Raw genomic sequence first — 22,650 nt, forward strand, 5'->3', positions numbered from 1 at the left:
AGTGTGTGTAAATGTCCTCATAGTGTGTGTAAATGTCCTAATAGTGTGTGTAAATGTCCACATAGTGTGTGTAAATGTCCTTATAGTGTGTGTAAATGTCCTTATAGTGTGTGTAAATGTCCACATAGTGTGTGTAAATGTCCTTATAGTGTGTGTAAATGTCCACATAGTGTGTGTAAATGTCCACATAGTATGTGTAAATGTCCTTATAGTGTGTGTAAATGTCCTCATAGTGTGTGTAAATGTCCTTACATTGTGTAAATGTCATCATAGTATGTGTAAATGTCCTTATAGTGTGTGTAAATGTCCTCACAGTGTGTGTAAATGTCCTCATAGTGTGTGTAAATGTCCTCATAGTGTGTGTAAATGTCCTAATAGTGTGTGTAAATGTCCACATAGTGTGTGTAAATGTCCTTATAGTGTGTGTAAATGTCCACATAGTATGTGTAAATGTCCTTATAGTGTGTGTAAATGTCCTCATAGTGTGTGTAAATGTCCTTACATTGTGTAAATGTCCTTACATTGTGTAAATGTCATCATAGTATGTGTAAATGTCCTTATAGTGTGTGTAAATGTCCTTATAGTGTGTGTAAATGTCCTCATAGTATGTGTAAATGTCCTTATAGTGTGTGTAAATGTCCTCATAGTGTGTGTAAATGTCCTTACATTGTGTAAATGTCATCATAGTGTGTGTAAATGTCCTTATAGTGTGTGTAAATGTCCTTATAGTGTGTGTAAATGTCCTTATAGTGTGTGTAAATGTCCTCATAGTATGTGTAAATGTCCTTATAGTGTGTGTAAATGTCCTCATAGCGTGTGTAAATGTCCTTACATTGTGTAAATGTTATCATAGTGTGTGTAAATATCCTTATAGTGTGTAAATGTCCACATAGTGTGTGTAAATGTCTTTACAGTGTGTAAATGTCCTTATAGCGTGTGTAAATGTCTTTACAGTGTGTAAATGTCTTCATAGCGTGTGTAAATGTCCTTACATTTTGTAAATGTTATCATAGTGTGTGTAAATATCCTTATAGTGTGTAAATGTCCACATAGTGTGTGTAAATGTCTTTACAGTGTGTAAATGTCCTCATAGCGTGTGTAAATGTCCTTACATTTTGTAAATGTTATCATAGTGTGTGTAAATATCCTTATAGTGTGTAAATGTCCACATAGTGTGTGTAAATGTCCACATAGTGTGTGTAAATGTCCTCATAGTGTGTGTAAATGTCCTCATAGCGTTTGTAAATGTCCTTATAGTGTGTGTAAATGTCCTTACAGTGTGTGTAAATGTCCTTACAGTGTGTAAATATCATCATAGTGTGTGTAAGTGTCCTTATAGTATGTGTAAATGTCCTTATAGTGTGTGTAAATGTCCTTATAGTGTGTGTAAATGTCCTTACAGTGTGTAAATATCATCATAGTGTGTGTAAGTGTCCTTATAGTATGTGTAAATGTCCTTATAGTGTGTGTAAATGTCCTTATAGTGTGTGTAAGTGTCCTTATAGTATGTGTAAATGTCCTTATAGTGTGTGTAAATGTCCTTATAGTGTGTGTAAATGTCCTTATAGTGTGTAAATATCATCATAGTGTGTGTAAGTGTCCTTATAGTGTGTGTAAATGTCCACATAGTGTGTGTAAATGTCATCATAGTGTGTGTAAATGTCCTTATAGTGTGTGTAAATGTCCTCATAGTGTGTGTAAATGTCCTTATAGTGTGTGTAAATGTCCTCATAGTGTGTGTAAATGTCCTCATAGTGTGTGTAAGTGTCCTCATAGTGTGTGTAAATGTCCTCATAGTGTGTGTAAATGTCCACATAGTGTGTGTAAATGTCCTCATAGTGTGTGTAAATGTCCTCATAGTGTGTGTAAATGTCCTCATAGTGTGTGTAAATGTCCTCATAGTGTGTGTAAGTGTCCTTATAGTGTGTGTAAATGTCCTCATAGTGTGTGTAAATGTCCACATAGTGTGTGTAAATGTCCTCATAGTGTGTGTAAGTGTCCTTATAGTGTGTGTAAATGTCCTCATAGTGTGTGTAAATGTCCACATAGTGTGTGTAAATGTCCTTATAGTGTGTGTAAGTGTCCTTATAGTATGTGTAAATGTCCTTATAGTGTGTGTAAATGTCCTTATAGTGTGTGTAAGTGTCCTTATAGTATGTGTAAATGTCCTTATAGTGTGTGTAAATGTCCTTATAGTGTGTGTAAATGTCCTTATAGTGTGTAAATATCATCATAGTGTGTGTAAGTGTCCTTATAGTGTGTGTAAATGTCCACATAGTGTGTGTAAATGTCATCATAGTGTGTGAAAATGTCCTCATAGTGTGTGAAAATGTCCTCATAGTGTGTGTAAATGTCCTTATAGTGTGTGTAAATGTCCTTATAGTGTGTGTAAATGTCCACATAGTGTGTGTAAATGTCCTCACAGTGTGTGAAAATGTCCTCATAGTGTGTGTAAATGTCCTCACAGTGTGTGTACATGTCCTCATAGTATGTGTAAATGTCATCATAGTGTGTGTAAATGTCATCATAGTGTGTGTAAATGTCATCATAGTGTGTGTAAATGTCCTCATAGTGTGTAAATGTCATCATAGTGTGTGTAAATGTCATCATAGTGTGTAAATATCCTTATAGTGTGTAAATGTCATCATAGTGTGTGTAAATGTCATCATAGTGTGTGTAAATGTCATCATAGTGTGTGTAAATGTCATCATAGTGTGTGTAAATGTCATCATAGTGTGTGTAAATGTCATCATAGTGTGTGTAAATGTCCTTACATTGTGTAAATGTCCTCATAGTGTGTGTAAATGTCATCATAGTGTGTGTAAATGTCATCATAGTGTGTGTAAATGTCATCATAGTGTGTGTAAATGTCATCATAGTGTGTGTAAATGTCCTTACATTGTGTAAATGTCCTCATAGTGTGTGTAAATGTCATCATAGTGTGGGTAAATGTCCTCATAGCGTTTGTAAATGTCCTCATAGTGTGTGTAAAAGTCCTAATAGTGTGCGTAAATGTCCTCATAGTGTATGTAAATGTCCTAGTAGTGTAAATGTCCTCATAGTGTGTGTAAATGTCTCATAGTGTGTGTAAAGGTCCTCATAGTGTGTGTAAAAGTCCTAATAGTGTGTGTAAATGTCCTCATAGTGTATGTAAATGTCCTAGTAGTGTAAATGTCCTCATAGTGTGTGTAAATGTCTCATAGTGTGTGTAAGTGTCCTTATAGTGTGTGTAAATGTCATCATAGTGTGTGTAAGTGTCCTTATAGTGTGTGTAAATGTCCTCATAGTGTGTAAATATCATCATAGTGTGTGTAAGTGTCCTTATAGTGTGTGTAAATGTCCTCATAGTGTGTGTAAATGTCCTCATAGTGTATGTAAATGTCCTAGTAGTGTAAATGTCATCATAGTGTGGGTAAATGTCCTCATAGCGTTTGTAAATGTCCTCATAGTGTGTGTAAAAGTCCTAATAGTGTGCGTAAATGTCCTCATAGTGTATGTAAATGTCCTAGTAGTGTAAATGTCCTCATAGTGTGTGTAAATGTCTCATAGTGTGTGTAAAGGTCCTCATAGTGTGTGTAAAAGTCCTAATAGTGTGTGTAAATGTCCTCATAGTGTATGTAAATGTCCTAGTAGTGTAAATGTCCTCATAGTGTGTGTAAATGTCTCATAGTGTGTGTAAGTGTCCTTATAGTGTGTGTAAATGTCATCATAGTGTGTGTAAGTGTCCTTATAGTGTGTGTAAATGTCCTCATAGTGTGTAAATATCATCATAGTGTGTGTAAGTGTCCTTATAGTGTGTGTAAATGTCCTCATAGTGTGTGTAAATGTCCATATAGTGTGTAAGTGTCCTCATAGTGTGTGTAAATGTCCATATAGTGCGTGTAAGTGTCCTTATAGTGTGTGTAAATGTCCTTATAGTGTATGTAAATGTCCTCATAGTGTGTAAATATCATCATAGTGTGTGTAAGTGTCCTTATAGTGTGTGTAAATGTCCTCATAGTGTGTGTAAATGTCCATATAGTGTGTAAGTGTCCTCATAGTGTGTGTAAGTGTCCTTATAGTGTGTGTAAATGTCCTCATAGTGTGTGTAAATGTCCTCATAGTGTGTCCTTGCTAAGCAGCTGCAGTGTTTGGAAGATGGAGGAGAGGAAGTAGGGCAGCATCCCTGATGGGAGGGGCCACTGCTGGAGCATGTAGCATCAGGAGCTAGGACACACACACACACACACACACACACGGGCAGATAGACAGACAGACAGATAGACAGACAGACAGACAGACAGACAGGATCAGCAGGTTTTGGGTCTTCGTCTCCTCCTGTGTGCTGCTTAAGAGGAGCATGGATGTGTAAACCTCCTCATCCTCTTCCTCCTCTTCCTCACACAAGATGCTCTGTGAGTATTACTTCGCCTTTGTCTTCTTTCTATAGACATCTGCAGTGTGTGTGTGTGTGTGTGTGTGTGTGTGTGTGTGTGCGTGCGTGCTAGTCTTCATCAAGCTAGATGGGCGCTTAGCATCAGCTACGCCACACACATTGTCCTCCAGGGTTGACTTTAAAACCATCAGGAGGACTCTCAGGAGCATTTGCCAATACATCCTTGTAACCATGGCAACAAATAACCAGCGGCTCAGCATCATGCCTAAAAGCATGCGTGGCCATGTCAGGTGTGTGTGCGTGTGTGTGCGTGTGTGTGTGTGCGTGTGTGTGTGTGTGTGTGTGTGTGTGTGAAACCGTCCACGTATAAAGGCCACAGTTTACTGAGCGATTATTCAGCCACATTTTCAATGACTGTGTTTGCTACATTAGCCTGTTTGCTAGCATGAAAGCTGGTGTTCTGCCAAGCCCCAAAAAGATGAGACTCACAGAATGTGGGACGATAAGCACGACAAATTAAGGGCGATTGATCACAAATAAGTCGGCCTTTAATTTCTTTTTTTGTACAAAAATCAAGTAGCGGGTACTTGATTAAAGCTGCGGTGGCGTATATAAATGTGTTTTATAATATAAATGTGTATTCTAATATATGTGTTTTCTAATATAAATAAATAAATGGGTTGTACTTGTATAGCACTTTTCTACCTTCAAGGTCCTCAAAGTGCTTTGACACTACTTCCACATTCACACACACATTCACACACTGATGGAGGGAGCTGCCATGCAAGGCGCTAACCAGCACCCATCAGGAGCAAGGGTGAAGTGTCTTGTTCAGGACACAACGGACGTGACGAAGTTGGTACTAGGTGGGATTTGAACCAGGGACCCTCGGGTTGCGCACAGCCACTCTTCCACTGCGCTATATATATATATGTGTTTTATAATATATATGTGTTTTATAATATGTGTTTTATAATATATGTGTGTTTTATAATATGTGTTTTATAATATATGTGTGTTTTATAATATGTGTTTTATAATATATGTGTGTTTTATAAATTATATTTGTTTTATAATATATATATTTGTTTTATATTATATATATATGTGTTTTATAATATATGTGTGTTTTATAAATTATATTTGTTTTATAATATATATATTTGTTTTATATTATATATATATGTGTTTTATAATATATATGTGTTTTATAATATGTGTTTTATAATATATATGTGTTTTATAATATATGTGTTTTATAATATATATGTGTTTTATAATATATATATTTGTTTTATATTATATATATATGTGTTTTATAAATTATATTTGTTTTATAATATATATATTTGTTTTATATTATATATATATATGTGTTTTATAATATATATGTTTTATAATATATATGTGTTTTATAAATTATATTTGTTTTATAATGTATTTTTTTATAATATATATGTGTTTTATAATATATATGTGTTTTATAAATTATATTTGTTATATAATATATATATATTTGTTTTATATTATATATATATGTGTTTTATAAATTATATTTGTTTTATAATATGTGTTTTATAAATTATATTTGTTTTATAATATGTATTTTTTATAATATATATGTGTTTTATAATATGTATTTTTTTATAATATGTGTTTTATAATATGTGTTTTATCATATATATGTATTTTATAAATTATATTGTTATATAATATATATATATATTTGTTTTATATTATATATATATGTGTTTTATAAATTATATTTGTTTTATAATATATATATTTGTTTTATATTATATATATATATATGTGTTTTATAAATTATATTTGTTTTATAATGTCTTTTTTTATAATATATATGTGTTTTATAATATATATCCATCCATCCATCCATCCATTTTCTACCGCTTATTCCCTTTCGGGGTCGCGGGGGGCGCTGGCGCCTATCTCAGCTACAATCGGGCGGAAGGCGGGGTACACCCTGGACAAGTCGCCACCCCATCGCAGGGCCAACACAGATAGACAGACAACATTCACACTCACATTCACACACTAGGGCCCATTTAGTGTTGCCAATCAACCTATCCCCAGGTGCATGTCTTTGGAGGTGGGAGGAAGCCGGAGTACCCGGAGGGAACCCACGCATTCACGGGGAGAACATGCAAACTCCACACAGAAAGATCCCGAGCCTGGATTTGAACCCAGGACTGCAGGACCTTCGTATTGTGAGGCAGTATATATGTGTTTTATAAATTATATTTGTTATATAATATATATATATTTGTTTTATATTATATATATATGTGTTTTATAAATTATATTTGTTTTATAATATGTGTTTTATAAATTATATTTGTTTTATAATATGTATTTTTTATAATATATATGTGTTTTATAATATGTATTTTTTTATAATATGTGTTTTATCATATATATGTGTTTTATAAATTATATTGTTATATAATATATATATATATTTGTTTTATATTATATATATATGTGTTTTATAATATGTGTTTTATAATATATATTTGTTTTAGAATATATATGTGTTTTATAAATTATATTTGTTTTATAATATGTATTTTTTATAATATATGTGTTTTATAAATTATATGTGTTTTATAATATATATATTTGTCCTATAATATGTATTTGTTTTATAATATTTATATGTGTTTAATAATACATGTGTTTTAGCAACCAATTTTAAAGCACCTTCCAAATTTAATTTGCAAAGTAGTATGAGGAATATAAAGTGAACATTTTTAAACCTGCTAAACTAACTTCTATTATTCAAACCCTGTTTCCATATGAGTTGGGAAATGGTGTTAGATGTAAATATAAACAGAATACAATGGTTTGCAAATCCTTTTCAAGCCATATTCAGTTGAATATGCTACAAAGACAACATATTTTATGTTCAAACTCATAAACTTTATAATAATTAACTTAGAATTTCATGGCTGCAACAGGTGCCAAAGTAGTTGGGAAAGGGCATGTTCACCACTGTGTTACATCACCTTTCCTTTTAACAACACTCAAACGTTTGGGAACTGAGGAAACTAATTGTTGAAGCTTTGAAAGTGGAATTCTTTCCCATTCTTGTTTTATGTAGAGCTTCAGTCCTTCAACAGTCCGGGGTCTCCGCTGTCCTATTTTACGCTTCACACATTTTCCATGAGAGACAGGTCTGGACTGCAGGCAGGCCAGGAAAGTACCAGCACTCTTTTACTACGAAGCCACGCTGTTGTAACACGTGGCTTGGCATTGTCTTGCTGAAATAAGCAGGGGCGTCCATGATAAAGTTGCTTGGATGACAACATATGTTGCTCCAAAAGCTGTATGTACCTTTCAGCATTAATGGTGCCTTCACAGATGTGTAAGTTACCCATGCCTTGGGCACTAATGCACCTCCATACCATCACACATGCTGGCTTTTACACTTTGCGTCTATAACAATCTGAATGGTTATTTTCCTCTTTGTTCCAGAAGACACCACGTCCACAGTTTCCAAATATAATCTGAAATGTGGACTCGTCAGACCACAGAACACTTTTCCACTTTGCATCAGTCCATCTTAGATGAGCTCAGGCCCAGAGAAGCCGGCATCGTTTTTGGGTGTTGTTGATAAATGGCTTTGGCTTTGCATAGTAGAGCTTTAACTTGCACTTACAGATGTAGCGACCAACTGTAGTTACTGACAGTGGTTTTCTGAAGTGTTCCTGAGCCCATGTGGTGATATCCTTTAGAGATTGATGTCGGTTGCTGTTTGAGGGATGGAAGGTCACGGTCAATCAATGTTGGTTTCCGGCCATGCCGCTTACGTGGAGTGATTTCTCCAGATTCTCTGAACCTTTTGATGACATTATGGAGCGTAGATGTTGAAATCCCTAAATTTCTTGCAATTGCACTTTGAGAAAGGTTGTTCTTAAACTGTTTGACTATTTGCTCACACAGTTGTGGACAAAGGGGTGTACCTCGCCCCATCCTTTCTTGTGAAAGACTGAGCATTTTTTTGGGAAGCTGTTTTTATACCCAATCATGGCACCCACCTGTTCCCAATTAGCCTGCACACCTGTGGGATGTTCCAAATAAGTGTTTGATGAGCATTCCTCAACTTTATCAGTATTTATTGGGACAGAAGAAACAAAATGTAGTTTACAAAGGTGCTAACACGGTTATTTAGGTAGCCACATTGCTAGCAAGAGTTTGTCGCCATCAAGGCTTTTGAATGAGCCACAAGTTTGCTAACAAAAGTTAAAGACTTTGCTTTGGGACAGAAGAAACAAAATGTACTTTACAAAGATGCTAACATTGTTGTACAATTGCTAGCAAGAGTTTGTCGCGGTCAAGGCTTTCGAGTGAGCAACAAGCTTGCTAACAAAGGTTTATGAGGACTTAGCTTTGAGACAGAAGAACCAAAACGTAGGTCCTCGGTTTTAGGACAAAAGTAAACAAAATGTAGTTTGCAAAGATGCTAACATTGCTACATAGGTAAATATCTTGCTTGCACGAGTTTTTTGCTGTCAAGGTTTTTATGCTAACAAAGGTTCATTAGGACTTAGCTTTGGGACAGAAGAATCTGGATGCTAACATCGCTACCTAGGTAGCCATCTTGTTAGCACGATTGTGTTTTGGTTAAGGTTTTATGCTAACAAAGGTTCATTAGGACTTAGCTTGGGGACGGAAGAAACTAGATGCTAATGTGGCTATCCGGGTAACCATTTTTGCTAGCATGATTATGTTTTGGTCAAGGACGACTTTTTTGCGATAAATGAGGCATCCCCTCCTAACTATACGAATGCGAATATTGCCCGTCCCCTACGAATGCGCATATTGCCCGTCCCCTTAAAAGGGGACGGGGGGCCGCACTAATATACAACGAAAACTTTAAATTTAGTCCTAACTTAAATAATAAATATAAATCGTTTGAGGTGCTTTCTATGAATGATTTGTGCAGTCCTTTGAGACATTTGTGATTTGGGGCTGAACATTGATTGATTGATTGGTTTTTGAATGATCCACAAATTTGCTAACAAATGTTCATAAGGACTCGGTTTTAGGACAAAAGGAACAAAATGTAGTTTGCAAAGATGCTAACATCGCTACCTAGGTAGCTATCTTGCAGCATAAGTTTTTTGCTGTCAAGGTTTTTATGCTAACAAAGGTTCATTAGGGACAGAAGAAAGTAGATGCTAATGTCGCTATCTGGGTAACCATTTTTGCTAGCAAGCGTGTGTTGTGCAAAAGTGCAAAAGTGCAGCTCCAACAGGTGGTGCTTGTGGTGTTGCAGGCGGGTGATGCGGCGACTGCGCTGCGGCAGCCAGGAGTCACTCTTAGGCGCAGGGGGCGTGGCCTCCTTGGAGCTGAAGATGGACCAATCGGTGATCATCAAGCCGGTCCATTCGTCGCTGCTGGGCCAGGACTTCTGCTTTGAGGTGCGCCACAGCCGCCGCACCTGTGCACCAACTCCCCCCAGGTGTGTCACCTGGCCTTTGCACCTGTGGTCGCCTAGGTAACCACCTCCACGGGGACCAAGTGTTTCTCCTGTCGCTCGGCGGCGGAGCGAGACAAGTGGATGGAGAACCTGAGGAGGGCGGTGCAGCCCAACAAGGACAACAGCAGGCGGGTGGAGAACCTCCTCACGCTCTGGGTCATCGAGGCCAAAGACCTGCCCGCCAAGAAGAGGTCAAGTACTCAACTATTCGGTCTAGAAGTAGTGCTGTGTGACAGGTACTTGTGTGTATTTAGGCTAAAAGTAGTGCTGTGGGACAGGTACTTGTGTGTATTTAGGCTAAAAGTAGTGCTGTGTGACAGGTACTTGTGTGTATTTAGGCTAAAAGTAGTGCTGTGTGACAGGTACTTGAGTGTATTTAGGCTAAAAGTAGTGCTGTGTGACAGGTACTTGTGTGTATTTAGGCTAAAAGTTGTGCACTGTGGCAGGTACTTGTGTGTATTAAGGCTAAAAGTAGTGCTGTGTGACAGGTACTTGTGTGTATTTAGGCTAAAAGTAGTGCTGTGTGACAGGTACTTGTGTGTATTTAGGCTAAAAGTAGTGCTGTGTGACAGGTACTTGTGTGTATTTAGGCTAAAAGTAGTGCTGTGTGACAGGTACTTGTGTGTATTTAGGCTAAAAGTAGTGCTGTGTGACAGGTACTTGTGTGTATTTAGGCTAAAAGTAGTGCTGTGTGACAGGTACTTGTGTGTATTTAGGCTAAAAGTAGTGCTGTGTGACAGGTACTTGTGTGTATTTAGGCTAAAAGTAGTGCTGTGCGACAGGTACTTGTGTGTATTTAGGCTAAAAGTAGTGCTGTGTGACAGGTACTTGTGTGTATTTTGGCTAAAAGTAGTGCTGTGTGACAGGTACTTGTGTGTATTTAGACTAAAAGTAGTGCTGTGTGGCAGGTACTTGTGTGTATTAAAGCTAAAAGTAGTGCTGTGTGACAGGTACTTGTGTGTATTAAAGCTAAAAGTAGTGCTGTGTGACAGGTACTTGTGTGTATTAAAGCTAAAAGTAGTGCTGTGTGACAGGTACTTGTGTGTATTTAGGCTAAAAGTAGTGCTGTGTGACAGGTACTTGTGTGTATTAAAGCTAAAAGTAGTGCTGTGTGACAGGTACTTGTGTGTATTAAAGCTAAAAGTAGTGCTGTGCGACAGGTACTTGGTTGTATTTAGGCTAAAAGTAGTGCTGTGTGACAGGTACTTGTGTGTATTTAGGCTAAAAGTAGTGCTGTGTGGCAGGTACTTGTGTGTATTAAAGCTAAAAGTAGTGCTGTGTGACAGGTACTTGTGTGTATTAAAGCTAAAAGTAGTGCTGTGTGACAGGTACTTGTGTGTATTAAAGCTAAAAGTAGTGCTGTGTGACAGGTACTTGTGTGTATTCAGCCTAGAAGTAGTGCTGTGCGGCAGGTACTTGTGTGTATTTAGGCTAAAAGTAGTGCTGTGTGACAGGTACTTGTGTGTATTTAGGCTAAAAGTAGTGCTGTGTGACAGGTACTTGTGTGTATTTAGGCTAAAAGTAGTGCTGTGTGACAGGTACTTGTGTGTATTTAGGCTAAAAGTAGTGCTGTGTGACAGGTACTTGTGTGTATTTAGGCTAAAAGTAGTGCTGTGTGACAGGTACTTGTGTGTATTTAGGCTAAAAGTAGTGCTGTGCGACAGGTACTTGTGTGTATTTAGGCTAAAAGTAGTGCTGTGTGACAGGTACTTCGGTGTATTTAGGCTAAAAGTAGTGCTGTGCGACAGGTACTTGTGTGTATTTAGGCTAAAAGTAGTGCTGTGCGACAAGTACTTGTGTGTATTTAGGCTAAAAGTAGTGCTGTGTGACAGGTACTTGTGTGTATTTAGGCTAAAAGTAGTGCTGTGTGACAGGTACTTGTGTGTATTTAGGCTAAAAGTAGTGCTGTGCGACAGGTACTTGTGTGTATTGAGGCTAAAAGTAGTGCTGTGTGACAGGTACTTGTGTGTATTTAGGCTAAAAGTAGTGCTGTGTGACAGGTACTTGTGTGTATTGAGGCTAAAAGTAGTGGTGTGCGACAGGTACTTGTGTGTATTTAGGCTAAAAGTAGTGCTGTGTGACAGGTACTTGTGTGTATTGAGGCTAAAAGTAGTGGTGTGCGACAGGTACTTGTGTGTATTGAGGCTAAAAGTAGTGCTGTGTGACAGGTACTTGTGTGTATTTAGGCTAAAAGTAGTGGTGTGCGACAGGTACTTGTGTGTATTTAGGCTAAAAGTAGTGCTGTGTGACAGGTACTTGTGTGTATTTAGGCTAAAAGTAGTGCTGTGTGACAGGTACTTCGGTGTATTTAGGCTAAAAGTAGTGCTGTGCGACAGGTACTTGTGTGTATTTAGGCTAAAAGTAGTGCTGTGTGACAGGTACTTGTGTGTATTTAGGCTAAAAGTGGTGCTGTGTGACAGGTACTTGTGTGTATTTAGGCTAAAAGTAGTGCTGTGTGACAGGTACTTGTGTGTATTGAGGCTAAAAGTAGTGCTGTGTGACAGGTACTTGTGTGTATTTAGGCTAAAAGTAGTGGTGTGCGACAGGTACTTGTGTGTATTTAGGCTAAAAGTAGTGCTGTGTGACAGGTACTTGTGTGTATTGAGGCTAAAAGTAGTGCTGTGTGACAGGTACTTGTGTGTATTGAGGCTAAAAGTAGTGCTGTGCAACAGGTACTTGTGTGTATTTAGGCTAAAGTAGTGCTGTGTGACAGGTACTTGTGTGTATTTAGGCTAAAAGTAGTGCTGTGTGACAGGTATTTGTGTGTATTTAAGCTAAAAGTAGTGCTCTGTGGCAGGTACTTGTGTGTATTCAGCCTAGAAGTAGTGCTGTGCGGCAGGTACTTGGGTGTATTTAGGCTAAAAGTAGTGCTGTGTGACAGGTACTTGAGTGTATTGAGGCTAAAAGTAGTGCTGTGTGACAGGTACTTGTGTGTATTTAGGCTAAAAGTAGTGCTGTGTGACAGGTACTTGTGTGTATTTAGGCTAAAAGTAGTGCTGTGTGACAGGTACTTGAGTGTATTTAGGCTAAAAGTAGTGCTGTGTGACAGGTACGTGTGTGTATTTAGGCTAAAAGTTGTGCACTGTGGCAGGTACTTGTGTGTATTAAGGCTAAAAGTAGTGCTGTGTGACAGGTACTTGTGTGTATTTAGGCTAAAAGTAGTGCTGTGTGGCAGGTACTTGTGTGTATTTAGGCTAAAAGTAGTGCTGTGTGACAGGTACTTGTGTGTATTGAGGCTAAAAGTAGTGCTGTGTGACAGGTACTTGTGTGTATTTAGGCTAAAAGTAGTGCTGTGTGACAGGTACTTGTGTGTATTTAGGCTAAAAGTAGTGCTGTGTGACAGGTACTTGTGTGTATTAAAGCTAAAAGTAGTGCTGTGCGACAGGTACTTGGTTGTATTTAGGCTAAAAGTAGTGCTGTGTGACAGGTACTTGTGTGTATTTAGGCTAAAAGTAGTGCTGTGTGGCAGGTACTTGTGTGTATTAAAGCTAAAAGTAGTGCTGTGTGACAGGTACTTGTGTGTATTAAAGCTAAAAGTAGTGCTGTGTGACAGGTACTTGTGTGTATTAAAGCTAAAAGTAGTGCTGTGTGACAGGTACTTGTGTGTATTCAGCCTAGAAGTAGTGCTGTGCGGCAGGTACTTGTGTGTATTTAGGCTAAAAGTAGTGCTGTGTGACAGGTACTTGTGTGTATTTAGGCTAAAAGTAGTGCTGTGTGACAGGTACTTGTGTGTATTTAGGCTAAAAGTAGTGCTGTGTGACAGGTACTTGTGTGTATTTAGGCTAAAAGTAGTGCTGTGTGACAGGTACTTGTGTGTATTTAGGCTAAAAGTAGTGCTGTGCGACAGGTACTTGTGTGTATTTAGGCTAAAAGTAGTGCTGTGTGACAGGTACTTCGGTGTATTTAGGCTAAAAGTAGTGCTGTGCGACAGGTACTTGTGTGTATTTAGGCTAAAAGTAGTGCTGTGCGACAGGTACTTGTGTGTATTTAGGCTAAAAGTAGTGCTGTGTGACAGGTACTTGTGTGTATTTAGGCTAAAAGTAGTGCTGTGTGACAGGTACTTGTGTGTATTTAGGCTAAAAGTAGTGCTGTGCGACAGGTACTTGTGTGTATTGAGGCTAAAAGTAGTGCTGTGTGACAGGTACTTGTGTGTATTTAGGCTAAAAGTAGTGCTGTGTGACAGGTACTTGTGTGTATTGAGGCTAAAAGTAGTGGTGTGCGACAGGTACTTGTGTGTATTTAGGCTAAAAGTAGTGCTGTGTGACAGGTACTTGTGTGTATTGAGGCTAAAAGTAGTGGTGTGCGACAGGTACTTGTGTGTATTGAGGCTAAAAGTAGTGCTGTGGGACAGGTACTTGTGTGTATTTAGGCTAAAAGTAGTGGTGTGCGACAGGTACTTGTGTGTATTTAGGCTAAAAGTAGTGCTGTGTGACAGGTACTTGTGTGTATTTAGGCTAAAAGTAGTGCTGTGCGACAGGTACTTGTGTATGTTCCCGGCAGTATTTAGGCTAAAAGTAGTGCTGTGCGGCAGGTACTTGGTTGTATTTAGGCTAAAAGTAGTGCTGTGTGACAGGTACTTGAGTGTATTTAGGCTAAAAGTAGTGCTGTGCGACAGGTACTTGTGTATGTTCCCGGCAGTATTTAGGCTAAAAGTAGTGCTGTGCGGCAGGTACTTGTGTGTATTCCCGGCAGTATTTAGGCTAAAAGTAGTGCTGTGTGACAGGTACTTGTGTGTATTTAGGCTAAAAGTAGTGCTGTGTGACAGGTACTTGTGTGTATTTAGGCTAAAAGTAGTGCTGTGTGACAGGTACTTGTGTGTATTTAGGCTAAAAGTAGTGCTGTGTGACAGGTACTTGTGTGTATTGAGGCTAAAAGTGGTGCTGTGTGACAGGTACTTGTGTGTATTGAGGCTAAAAGTGGTGGTGTGCGACAGGTACTTGTGTGTATTTAGGCTAAAAGTAGTGCTGTGTGACAGGTACGTGTGTGTATTTAGGCTAAAAGTAGTGGTGTGCGACAGGTACTTGTGTGTATTTAGGCTAAAAGTAGTGCTGTGTGACAGGTACTTGTGTGTATTGAGGCTAAAAGTAGTGCTGTGTGACAGGTACTTGTGTGTATTGAGGCTAAAAGTAGTGCTGTGCAACAGGTACTTGTGTGTATTTAGGCTAAAGTAGTGCTGTGTGACAGGTACTTGTGTGTATTTAGGCTAAAAGTAGTGCTGTGTGACAGGTATTTGTGTGTATTTAAGCTAAAAGTAGTGCTCTGTGGCAGGTACTTGTGTGTATTCAGCCTAGAAGTAGTGCTGTGCGGCAGGTACTTGGGTGTATTTAGGCTAAAAGTAGTGCTGTGTGACAGGTACTTGAGTGTATTGAGGCTAAAAGTAGTGCTGTGTGACAGGTACTTGTGTGTATTTAGGCTAAAAGTAGTGCTGTGTGACAGGTACTTGTGTGTATTTAGGCTAAAAGTAGTGCTGTGTGACAGGTACTTGAGTGTATTTAGGCTAAAAGTAGTGCTGTGTGACAGGTACTTGTGTGTATTTAGGCTAAAAGTTGTGCACTGTGGCAGGTACTTGTGTGTATTAAGGCTAAAAGTAGTGCTGTGTGACAGGTACTTGTGTGTATTTAGGCTAAAAGTAGTGCTGTGTGGCAGGTACTTGTGTGTATTTAGGCTAAAAGTAGTGCTGTGTGACAGGTACTTGTGTGTATTGAGGCTAAAAGTAGTGCTGTGTGACAGGTACTTGTGTGTATTTAGGCTAAAAGTAGTGCTGTGTGACAGGTACTTGTGTGTATTTAGGCTAAAAGTAGTGCTGTGTGACAGGTACTTGTGTGTATTAAAGCTAAAAGTAGTGCTGTGCGACAGGTACTTGGTTGTATTTAGGCTAAAAGTAGTGCTGTGTGACAGGTACTTGTGTGTATTTAGGCTAAAAGTAGTGCTGTGTGGCAGGTACTTGTGTGTATTAAAGCTAAAAGTAGTGCTGTGTGACAGGTACTTGTGTGTATTAAAGCTAAAAGTAGTGCTGTGTGACAGGTACTTGTGTGTATTAAAGCTAAAAGTAGTGCTGTGTGACAGGTACTTGTGTGTATTCAGCCTAGAAGTAGTGCTGTGCGGCAGGTACTTGTGTGTATTTAGGCTAAAAGTAGTGCTGTGTGACAGGTACTTGTGTGTATTTAGGCTAAAAGTAGTGCTGTGTGACAGGTACTTGTGTGTATTTAGGCTAAAAGTAGTGCTGTGTGACAGGTACTTGTGTGTATTTAGGCTAAAAGTAGTGCTGTGTGACAGGTACTTGTGTGTATTTAGGCTAAAAGTAGTGCTGTGCGACAGGTACTTGTGTGTATTTAGGCTAAAAGTAGTGCTGTGTGACAGGTACTTCGGTGTATTTAGGCTAAAAGTAGTGCTGTGCGACAGGTACTTGTGTGTATTTAGGCTAAAAGTAGTGCTGTGCGACAGGTACTTGTGTGTATTTAGGCTAAAAGTAGTGCTGTGTGACAGGTACTTGTGTGTATTTAGGCTAAAAGTAGTGCTGTGTGACAGGTACTTGTGTGTATTTAGGCTAAAAGTAGTGCTGTGCGACAGGTACTTGTGTGTATTGAGGCTAAAAGTAGTGCTGTGTGACAGGTACTTGTGTGTATTTAGGCTAAAAGTAGTGCTGTGTGACAGGTACTTGTGTGTATTGAGGCTAAAAGTAGTGGTGTGCGACAGGTACTTGTGTGTATTTAGGCTAAAAGTAGTGCTGTGTGACAGGTACTTGTGTGTATTGAGGCTAAAAGTAGTGGTGTGCGACAGGTACTTGTGTGTATTGAGGCTAAAAGTAGTGCTGTGTGACAGGTACTTGTGTGTATTTAGGCTAAAAGTAGTGGTGTGCGACAGGTACTTGTGTGTATTTAGGCTAAAAGTAGTGCTGTGTGACAGGTACTTGTGTGTATTTAGGCTAAAAGTAGTGCTGTGCGACAGGTACTTGTGTATGTTCCCGGCAGTATTTAGGCTAAAAGTAGTGCTGTGCGGCAGGTACTTGGTTGTATTTAGGCTAAAAGTAGTGCTGTGTGACAGGTACTTGAGTGTATTTAGGCTAAAAGTAGTGCTGTGCGACAGGTACTTGTGTATGTTCCCGGCAGTATTTAGGCTAAAAGTAGTGCTGTGCGGCAGGTACTTGTGTGTATTCCCGGCAGTATTTAGGCTAAAAGTAGTGCTGTGTGACAGGTACTTGTGTGTATTTAGGCTAAAAGTAGTGCTGTGTGACAGGTACTTGTGTGTATTTAGGCTAAAAGTAGTGCTGTGTGACAGGTACTTGTGTGTATTTAGGCTAAAAGTAGTGCTGTGTGACAGGTACTTGTGTGTATTGAGGCTAAAAGTGGTGCTGTGTGACAGGTACTTGTGTGTATTGAGGCTAAAAGTGGTGGTGTGCGACAGGTACTTGTGTGTATTTAGGCTAAAAGTAGTGCTGTGTGACAGGTACGTGTGTGTATTTAGGCTAAAAGTAGTGGTGTGCGACAGGTACTTGTGTGTATTGAGGCTAAAAGTAGTGCTGTGTGACAGGTACGTGTGTGTATTTAGGCTAAAAGTAGTTCTGTGTGACAGGTACTTGTGTGTATTTAGGCTAAAAGTGGTGCTGTGTGACAGGTACTTGTGTGTATTTAGGCTAAAAGTAGTGCTGTGTGACAGGTACTTGTGTGTATTTAGGCTAAAAGTAGTGCTGTGCGACAGGTACTTGTGTGTATTTAGGCTAAAAGTAGTGCTGTGTGACAGGTACTTCGGTGTATTTAGGCTAAAAGTAGTGCTGTGCGACAGGTACTTGTGTGTATTTAGGCTAAAAGTAGTGCTGTGCGACAGGTACTTGTGTGTATTTAGGCTAAAAGTAGTGCTGTGTGACAGGTACTTGTGTGTATTTAGGCTAAAAGTAGTGCTGTGTGACAGGTACTTGTGTGTATTTAGGCTAAAAGTAGTGCTGTGCGACAGGTACTTGTGTGTATTGAGGCTAAAAGTAGTGCTGTGTGACAGGTACTTGTGTGTATTTAGGCTAAAAGTAGTGCTGTGTGACAGGTACTTGTGTGTATTGAGGCTAAAAGTAGTGGTGTGCGACAGGTACTTGTGTGTATTTAGGCTAAAAGTAGTGCTGTGTGACAGGTACTTGTGTGTATTGAGGCTAAAAGTAGTGGTGTGCGACAGGTACTTGTGTGTATTGAGGCTAAAAGTAGTGCTGTGTGACAGGTACTTGTGTGTATTTAGGCTAAAAGTAGTGGTGTGCGACAGGTACTTGTGTGTATTTAGGCTAGAAGTAGTGCTGTGTGACAGGTACTTGTGTGTATTTAGGCTAAAAGTAGTGCTGTGTGACAGGTACTTGTGTGTATTTAGGCTAAAAGTAGTGCTGTGTGACAGGTACTTGTGTGTATTTAGGCTAAAAGTAGTGCTGTGTGACAGGTACTTGTGTGTATTTAGGCTAAAAGTGGTGCTGTGTGACAGGTACTTGGGTGTATTTAGGCTAAAAGTAGTGCTGTGCGACAGGTACTTGGTTGTATTTAGGCTAAAAGTAGTGCTGTGTGACAGGTACTTGAGTGTATTTAGGCTAAAAGTAGTGCTGTGCGACAGGTACTTGTGTGTATTTAGGCTAAAAGTAGTGCTGTGTGACAGGTACTTGTGTGTATTTAGGCTAAAAGTAGTGCTGTGTGACAGGTACTTGTGTGTATTTAGGCTAAAAGTGGTGCTGTGTGACAGGTACTTGGGTGTATTTAGGCTAAAAGTAGTGCTGTGCGACAGGTACTTGGTTGTATTTAGGCTAAAAGTAGTGCTGTGTGACAGGTACTTGAGTGTATTTAGGCTAAAAGTAGTGCTGTTTGACAGGTACTTGGTTGTATTTAGGCTAAAAGTAGTGGTGTGCGACAGGTACTTGTGTGTATTGAGGCTAAAAGTAGTGCTGTGTGACAGGTACGTGTGTGTATTTAGGCTAAAAGTAGTTCTGTGTGACAGGTACTTGTGTGTATTTAGGCTAAAAGTGGTGCTGTGTGACAGGTACTTGTGTGTATTTAGGCTAAAAGTAGTGCTGTGTGACAGGTACTTGGGTGTATTTAGGCTAAAAGTAGTGGTGTGCGACAGGTACTTGTGTGTATTGAGGCTAAAAGTAGTGCTGTGTGACAGGTACGTGTGTGTATTTAGGCTAAAAGTAGTTCTGTGTGACAGGTACTTGTGTGTATTTAGGCTAAAAGTGGTGCTGTGTGACAGGTACTTGTGTGTATTTAGGCTAAAAGTAGTGCTGTGTGACAGGTACTTGTGTGTATTGAGGCTAAAAGTAGTGGTGTGCGACAGGTACTTGTGTGTATTTAGGCTAAAAGTAGTGCTGTGTGACAGGTACTTGTGTGTATTGAGGCTAAAAGTAGTGGTGTGCGACAGGTACTTGTGTGTATTGAGGCTAAAAGTAGTGCTGTGTGACAGGTACTTGTGTGTATTTAGGCTAAAAGTAGTGGTGTGCGACAGGTACTTGTGTGTATTTAGGCTAGAAGTAGTGCTGTGTGACAGGTACTTGTGTGTATTTAGGCTAAAAGTAGTGCTGTGTGACAGGTACTTTGGTGTATTTAGGCTAAAAGTAGTGCTGTGCGACAGGTACTTGTGTGTATTTAGGCTAAAAGTAGTGCTGTGTGACAGGTACTTGTGTGTATTTAGGCTAAAAGTGGTGCTGTGTGACAGGTACTTGGGTGTATTTAGGCTAAAAGTAGTGCTGTTTGACAGGTACTTGGTTGTATTTAGGCTAAAAGTAGTGCTGTGTGACAGGTACTTGAGTGTATTTAGGCTAAAAGTAGTGCTGTTTGACAGGTACTTGGTTGTATTTAGGCTAAAAGTAGTGGTGTGCGACAGGTACTTGTGTGTATTGAGGCTAAAAGTAGTGCTGTGTGACAGGTACGTGTGTGTATTTAGGCTAAAAGTAGTTCTGTGTGACAGGTACTTGTGTGTATTTAGGCTAAAAGTGGTGCTGTGTGACAGGTACTTGTGTGTATTTAGGCTAAAAGTAGTGCTGTGTGACAGGTACTTGGGTGTATTTAGGCTAAAAGTAGTGCTGTGTGACAGGTACTTGTGTGTATTTAGGCTAAAAGTAGTGCTGTTTGACAGGTACTTGGTTGTATTTAGGCTAAAAGTAGTGCTGTGTGACAGGTACTTGTGTGTATTTAGGCTAAAAGTAGTGCTGTGTGACAGGTACTTGTGTGTATTGAGGCTAAAAGTAGTGGTGTGCGACAGGTACTTGTGTGTATTTAGGCTAAAAGTAGTGCTGTGTGACAGGTACTTGTGTGTATTGAGGCTAAAAGTAGTGGTGTGCGACAGGTACTTGTGTGTATTGAGGCTAAAAGTAGTGCTGTGTGACAGGTACTTGTGTGTATTTAGGCTAAAAGTAGTGGTGTGCGACAGGTACTTGTGTGTATTTAGGCTAAAAGTAGTGCTGTGTGACAGGTACTTGTGTGTATTTAGGCTAAAAGTAGTGCTGTGTGACAGGTACTTCGGTGTATTTAGGCTAAAAGTAGTGCTGTGCGACAGGTACTTGTGTGTATTTAGGCTAAAAGTAGTGCTGTGTGACAGGTACTTGTGTGTATTTAGGCTAAAAGTGGTGCTGTGTGACAGGTACTTGGGTGTATTTAGGCTAAAAGTAGTGCTGTTTGACAGGTACTTGGTTGTATTTAGGCTAAAAGTAGTGCTGTGTGACAGGTACTTGAGTGTATTTAGGCTAAAAGTAGTGCTGTTTGACAGGTACTTGGTTGTATTTAGGCTAAAAGTAGTGGTGTGCGACAGGTACTTGTGTGTATTGAGGCTAAAAGTAGTGCTGTGTGACAGGTACGTGTGTGTATTTAGGCTAAAAGTAGTTCTGTGTGACAGGTACTTGTGTGTATTTAGGCTAAAAGTAGTGGTGTGCGACAGGTACTTGTGTGTATTTAGGCTAGAAGTAGTGCTGTGTGACAGGTACTTGTGTGTATTTAGGCTAAAAGTAGTGCTGTGTGACAGGTACTTGTGTGTATTTAGGCTAAAAGTAGTGCTGTGTGACAGGTACTTGTGTGTATTTAGGCTAAAAGTAGTGCTGTGTGACAGGTACTTGTGTGTATTTAGGCTAAAAGTGGTGCTGTGTGACAGGTACTTGGGTGTATTTAGGCTAAAAGTAGTGCTGTGCGACAGGTACTTGGTTGTATTTAGGCTAAAAGTAGTGCTGTGTGACAGGTACTTGAGTGTATTTAGGCTAAAAGTAGTGCTGTGCGACAGGTACTTGTGTGTATTTAGGCTAAAAGTAGTGCTGTGTGACAGGTACTTGTGTGTATTTAGGCTAAAAGTAGTGCTGTGTGACAGGTACTTGTGTGTATTTAGGCTAAAAGTGGTGCTGTGTGACAGGTACTTGGGTGTATTTAGGCTAAAAGTAGTGCTGTGCGACAGGTACTTGGTTGTATTTAGGCTAAAAGTAGTGCTGTGTGACAGGTACTTGAGTGTATTTAGGCTAAAAGTAGTGCTGTTTGACAGGTACTTGGTTGTATTTAGGCTAAAAGTAGTGGTGTGCGACAGGTACTTGTGTGTATTGAGGCTAAAAGTAGTGCTGTGTGACAGGTACGTGTGTGTATTTAGGCTAAAAGTAGTTCTGTGTGACAGGTACTTGTGTGTATTTAGGCTAAAAGTGGTGCTGTGTGACAGGTACTTGTGTGTATTTAGGCTAAAAGTAGTGCTGTGTGACAGGTACTTGGGTGTATTTAGGCTAAAAGTAGTGGTGTGCGACAGGTACTTGTGTGTATTGAGGCTAAAAGTAGTGCTGTGTGACAGGTACGTGTGTGTATTTAGGCTAAAAGTAGTTCTGTGTGACAGGTACTTGTGTGTATTTAGGCTAAAAGTGGTGCTGTGTGACAGGTACTTGTGTGTATTTAGGCTAAAAGTAGTGCTGTGTGACAGGTACTTGTGTGTATTGAGGCTAAAAGTAGTGGTGTGCGACAGGTACTTGTGTGTATTTAGGCTAAAAGTAGTGCTGTGTGACAGGTACTTGTGTGTATTGAGGCTAAAAGTAGTGGTGTGCGACAGGTACTTGTGTGTATTGAGGCTAAAAGTAGTGCTGTGTGACAGGTACTTGTGTGTATTTAGGCTAAAAGTAGTGGTGTGCGACAGGTACTTGTGTGTATTTAGGCTAGAAGTAGTGCTGTGTGACAGGTACTTGTGTGTATTTAGGCTAAAAGTAGTGCTGTGTGACAGGTACTTTGGTGTATTTAGGCTAAAAGTAGTGCTGTGCGACAGGTACTTGTGTGTATTTAGGCTAAAAGTAGTGCTGTGTGACAGGTACTTGTGTGTATTTAGGCTAAAAGTGGTGCTGTGTGACAGGTACTTGGGTGTATTTAGGCTAAAAGTAGTGCTGTTTGACAGGTACTTGGTTGTATTTAGGCTAAAAGTAGTGCTGTGTGACAGGTACTTGAGTGTATTTAGGCTAAAAGTAGTGCTGTTTGACAGGTACTTGGTTGTATTTAGGCTAAAAGTAGTGGTGTGCGACAGGTACTTGTGTGTATTGAGGCTAAAAGTAGTGCTGTGTGACAGGTACGTGTGTGTATTTAGGCTAAAAGTAGTTCTGTGTGACAGGTACTTGTGTGTATTTAGGCTAAAAGTGGTGCTGTGTGACAGGTACTTGTGTGTATTTAGGCTAAAAGTAGTGCTGTGTGACAGGTACTTGGGTGTATTTAGGCTAAAAGTAGTGCTGTGTGACAGGTACTTGTGTGTATTTAGGCTAAAAGTAGTGCTGTTTGACAGGTACTTGGTTGTATTTAGGCTAAAAGTAGTGCTG

General features: G+C 39.4%; 1 protein-coding gene across 2 annotated transcripts in view; it reads left to right on the forward strand.

Moving 5' to 3' along the window:
- Positions 1–22,650, forward strand: part of LOC133549009 (disabled homolog 2-interacting protein-like) — a 97,295-nt gene that overhangs the window by 49,564 nt on the left and 25,081 nt on the right. The window contains exons 1-3 of one of the 2 annotated variants that reach the window (XM_061894073.1): positions 4,254–4,394; positions 9,675–9,819; positions 9,897–10,069. In XM_061894073.1, coding sequence (XP_061750057.1) covers positions 9,682–9,819; positions 9,897–10,069 — 311 coding nt within the window. In that variant the 5' untranslated portion in view covers positions 4,254–4,394; positions 9,675–9,681. Of the gene's footprint in view, positions 1–4,253; positions 4,395–9,674; positions 9,820–9,896; positions 10,070–22,650 lie in introns of those variants that run through there. The other variant, XM_061894064.1, reaches the window with a different exon arrangement.

This window comes from Nerophis ophidion, linkage group LG01 (assembly GCF_033978795.1).
Source record: "Nerophis ophidion isolate RoL-2023_Sa linkage group LG01, RoL_Noph_v1.0, whole genome shotgun sequence".
NCBI classification, from domain to species: domain Eukaryota; kingdom Metazoa; phylum Chordata; class Actinopteri; order Syngnathiformes; family Syngnathidae; genus Nerophis; species Nerophis ophidion.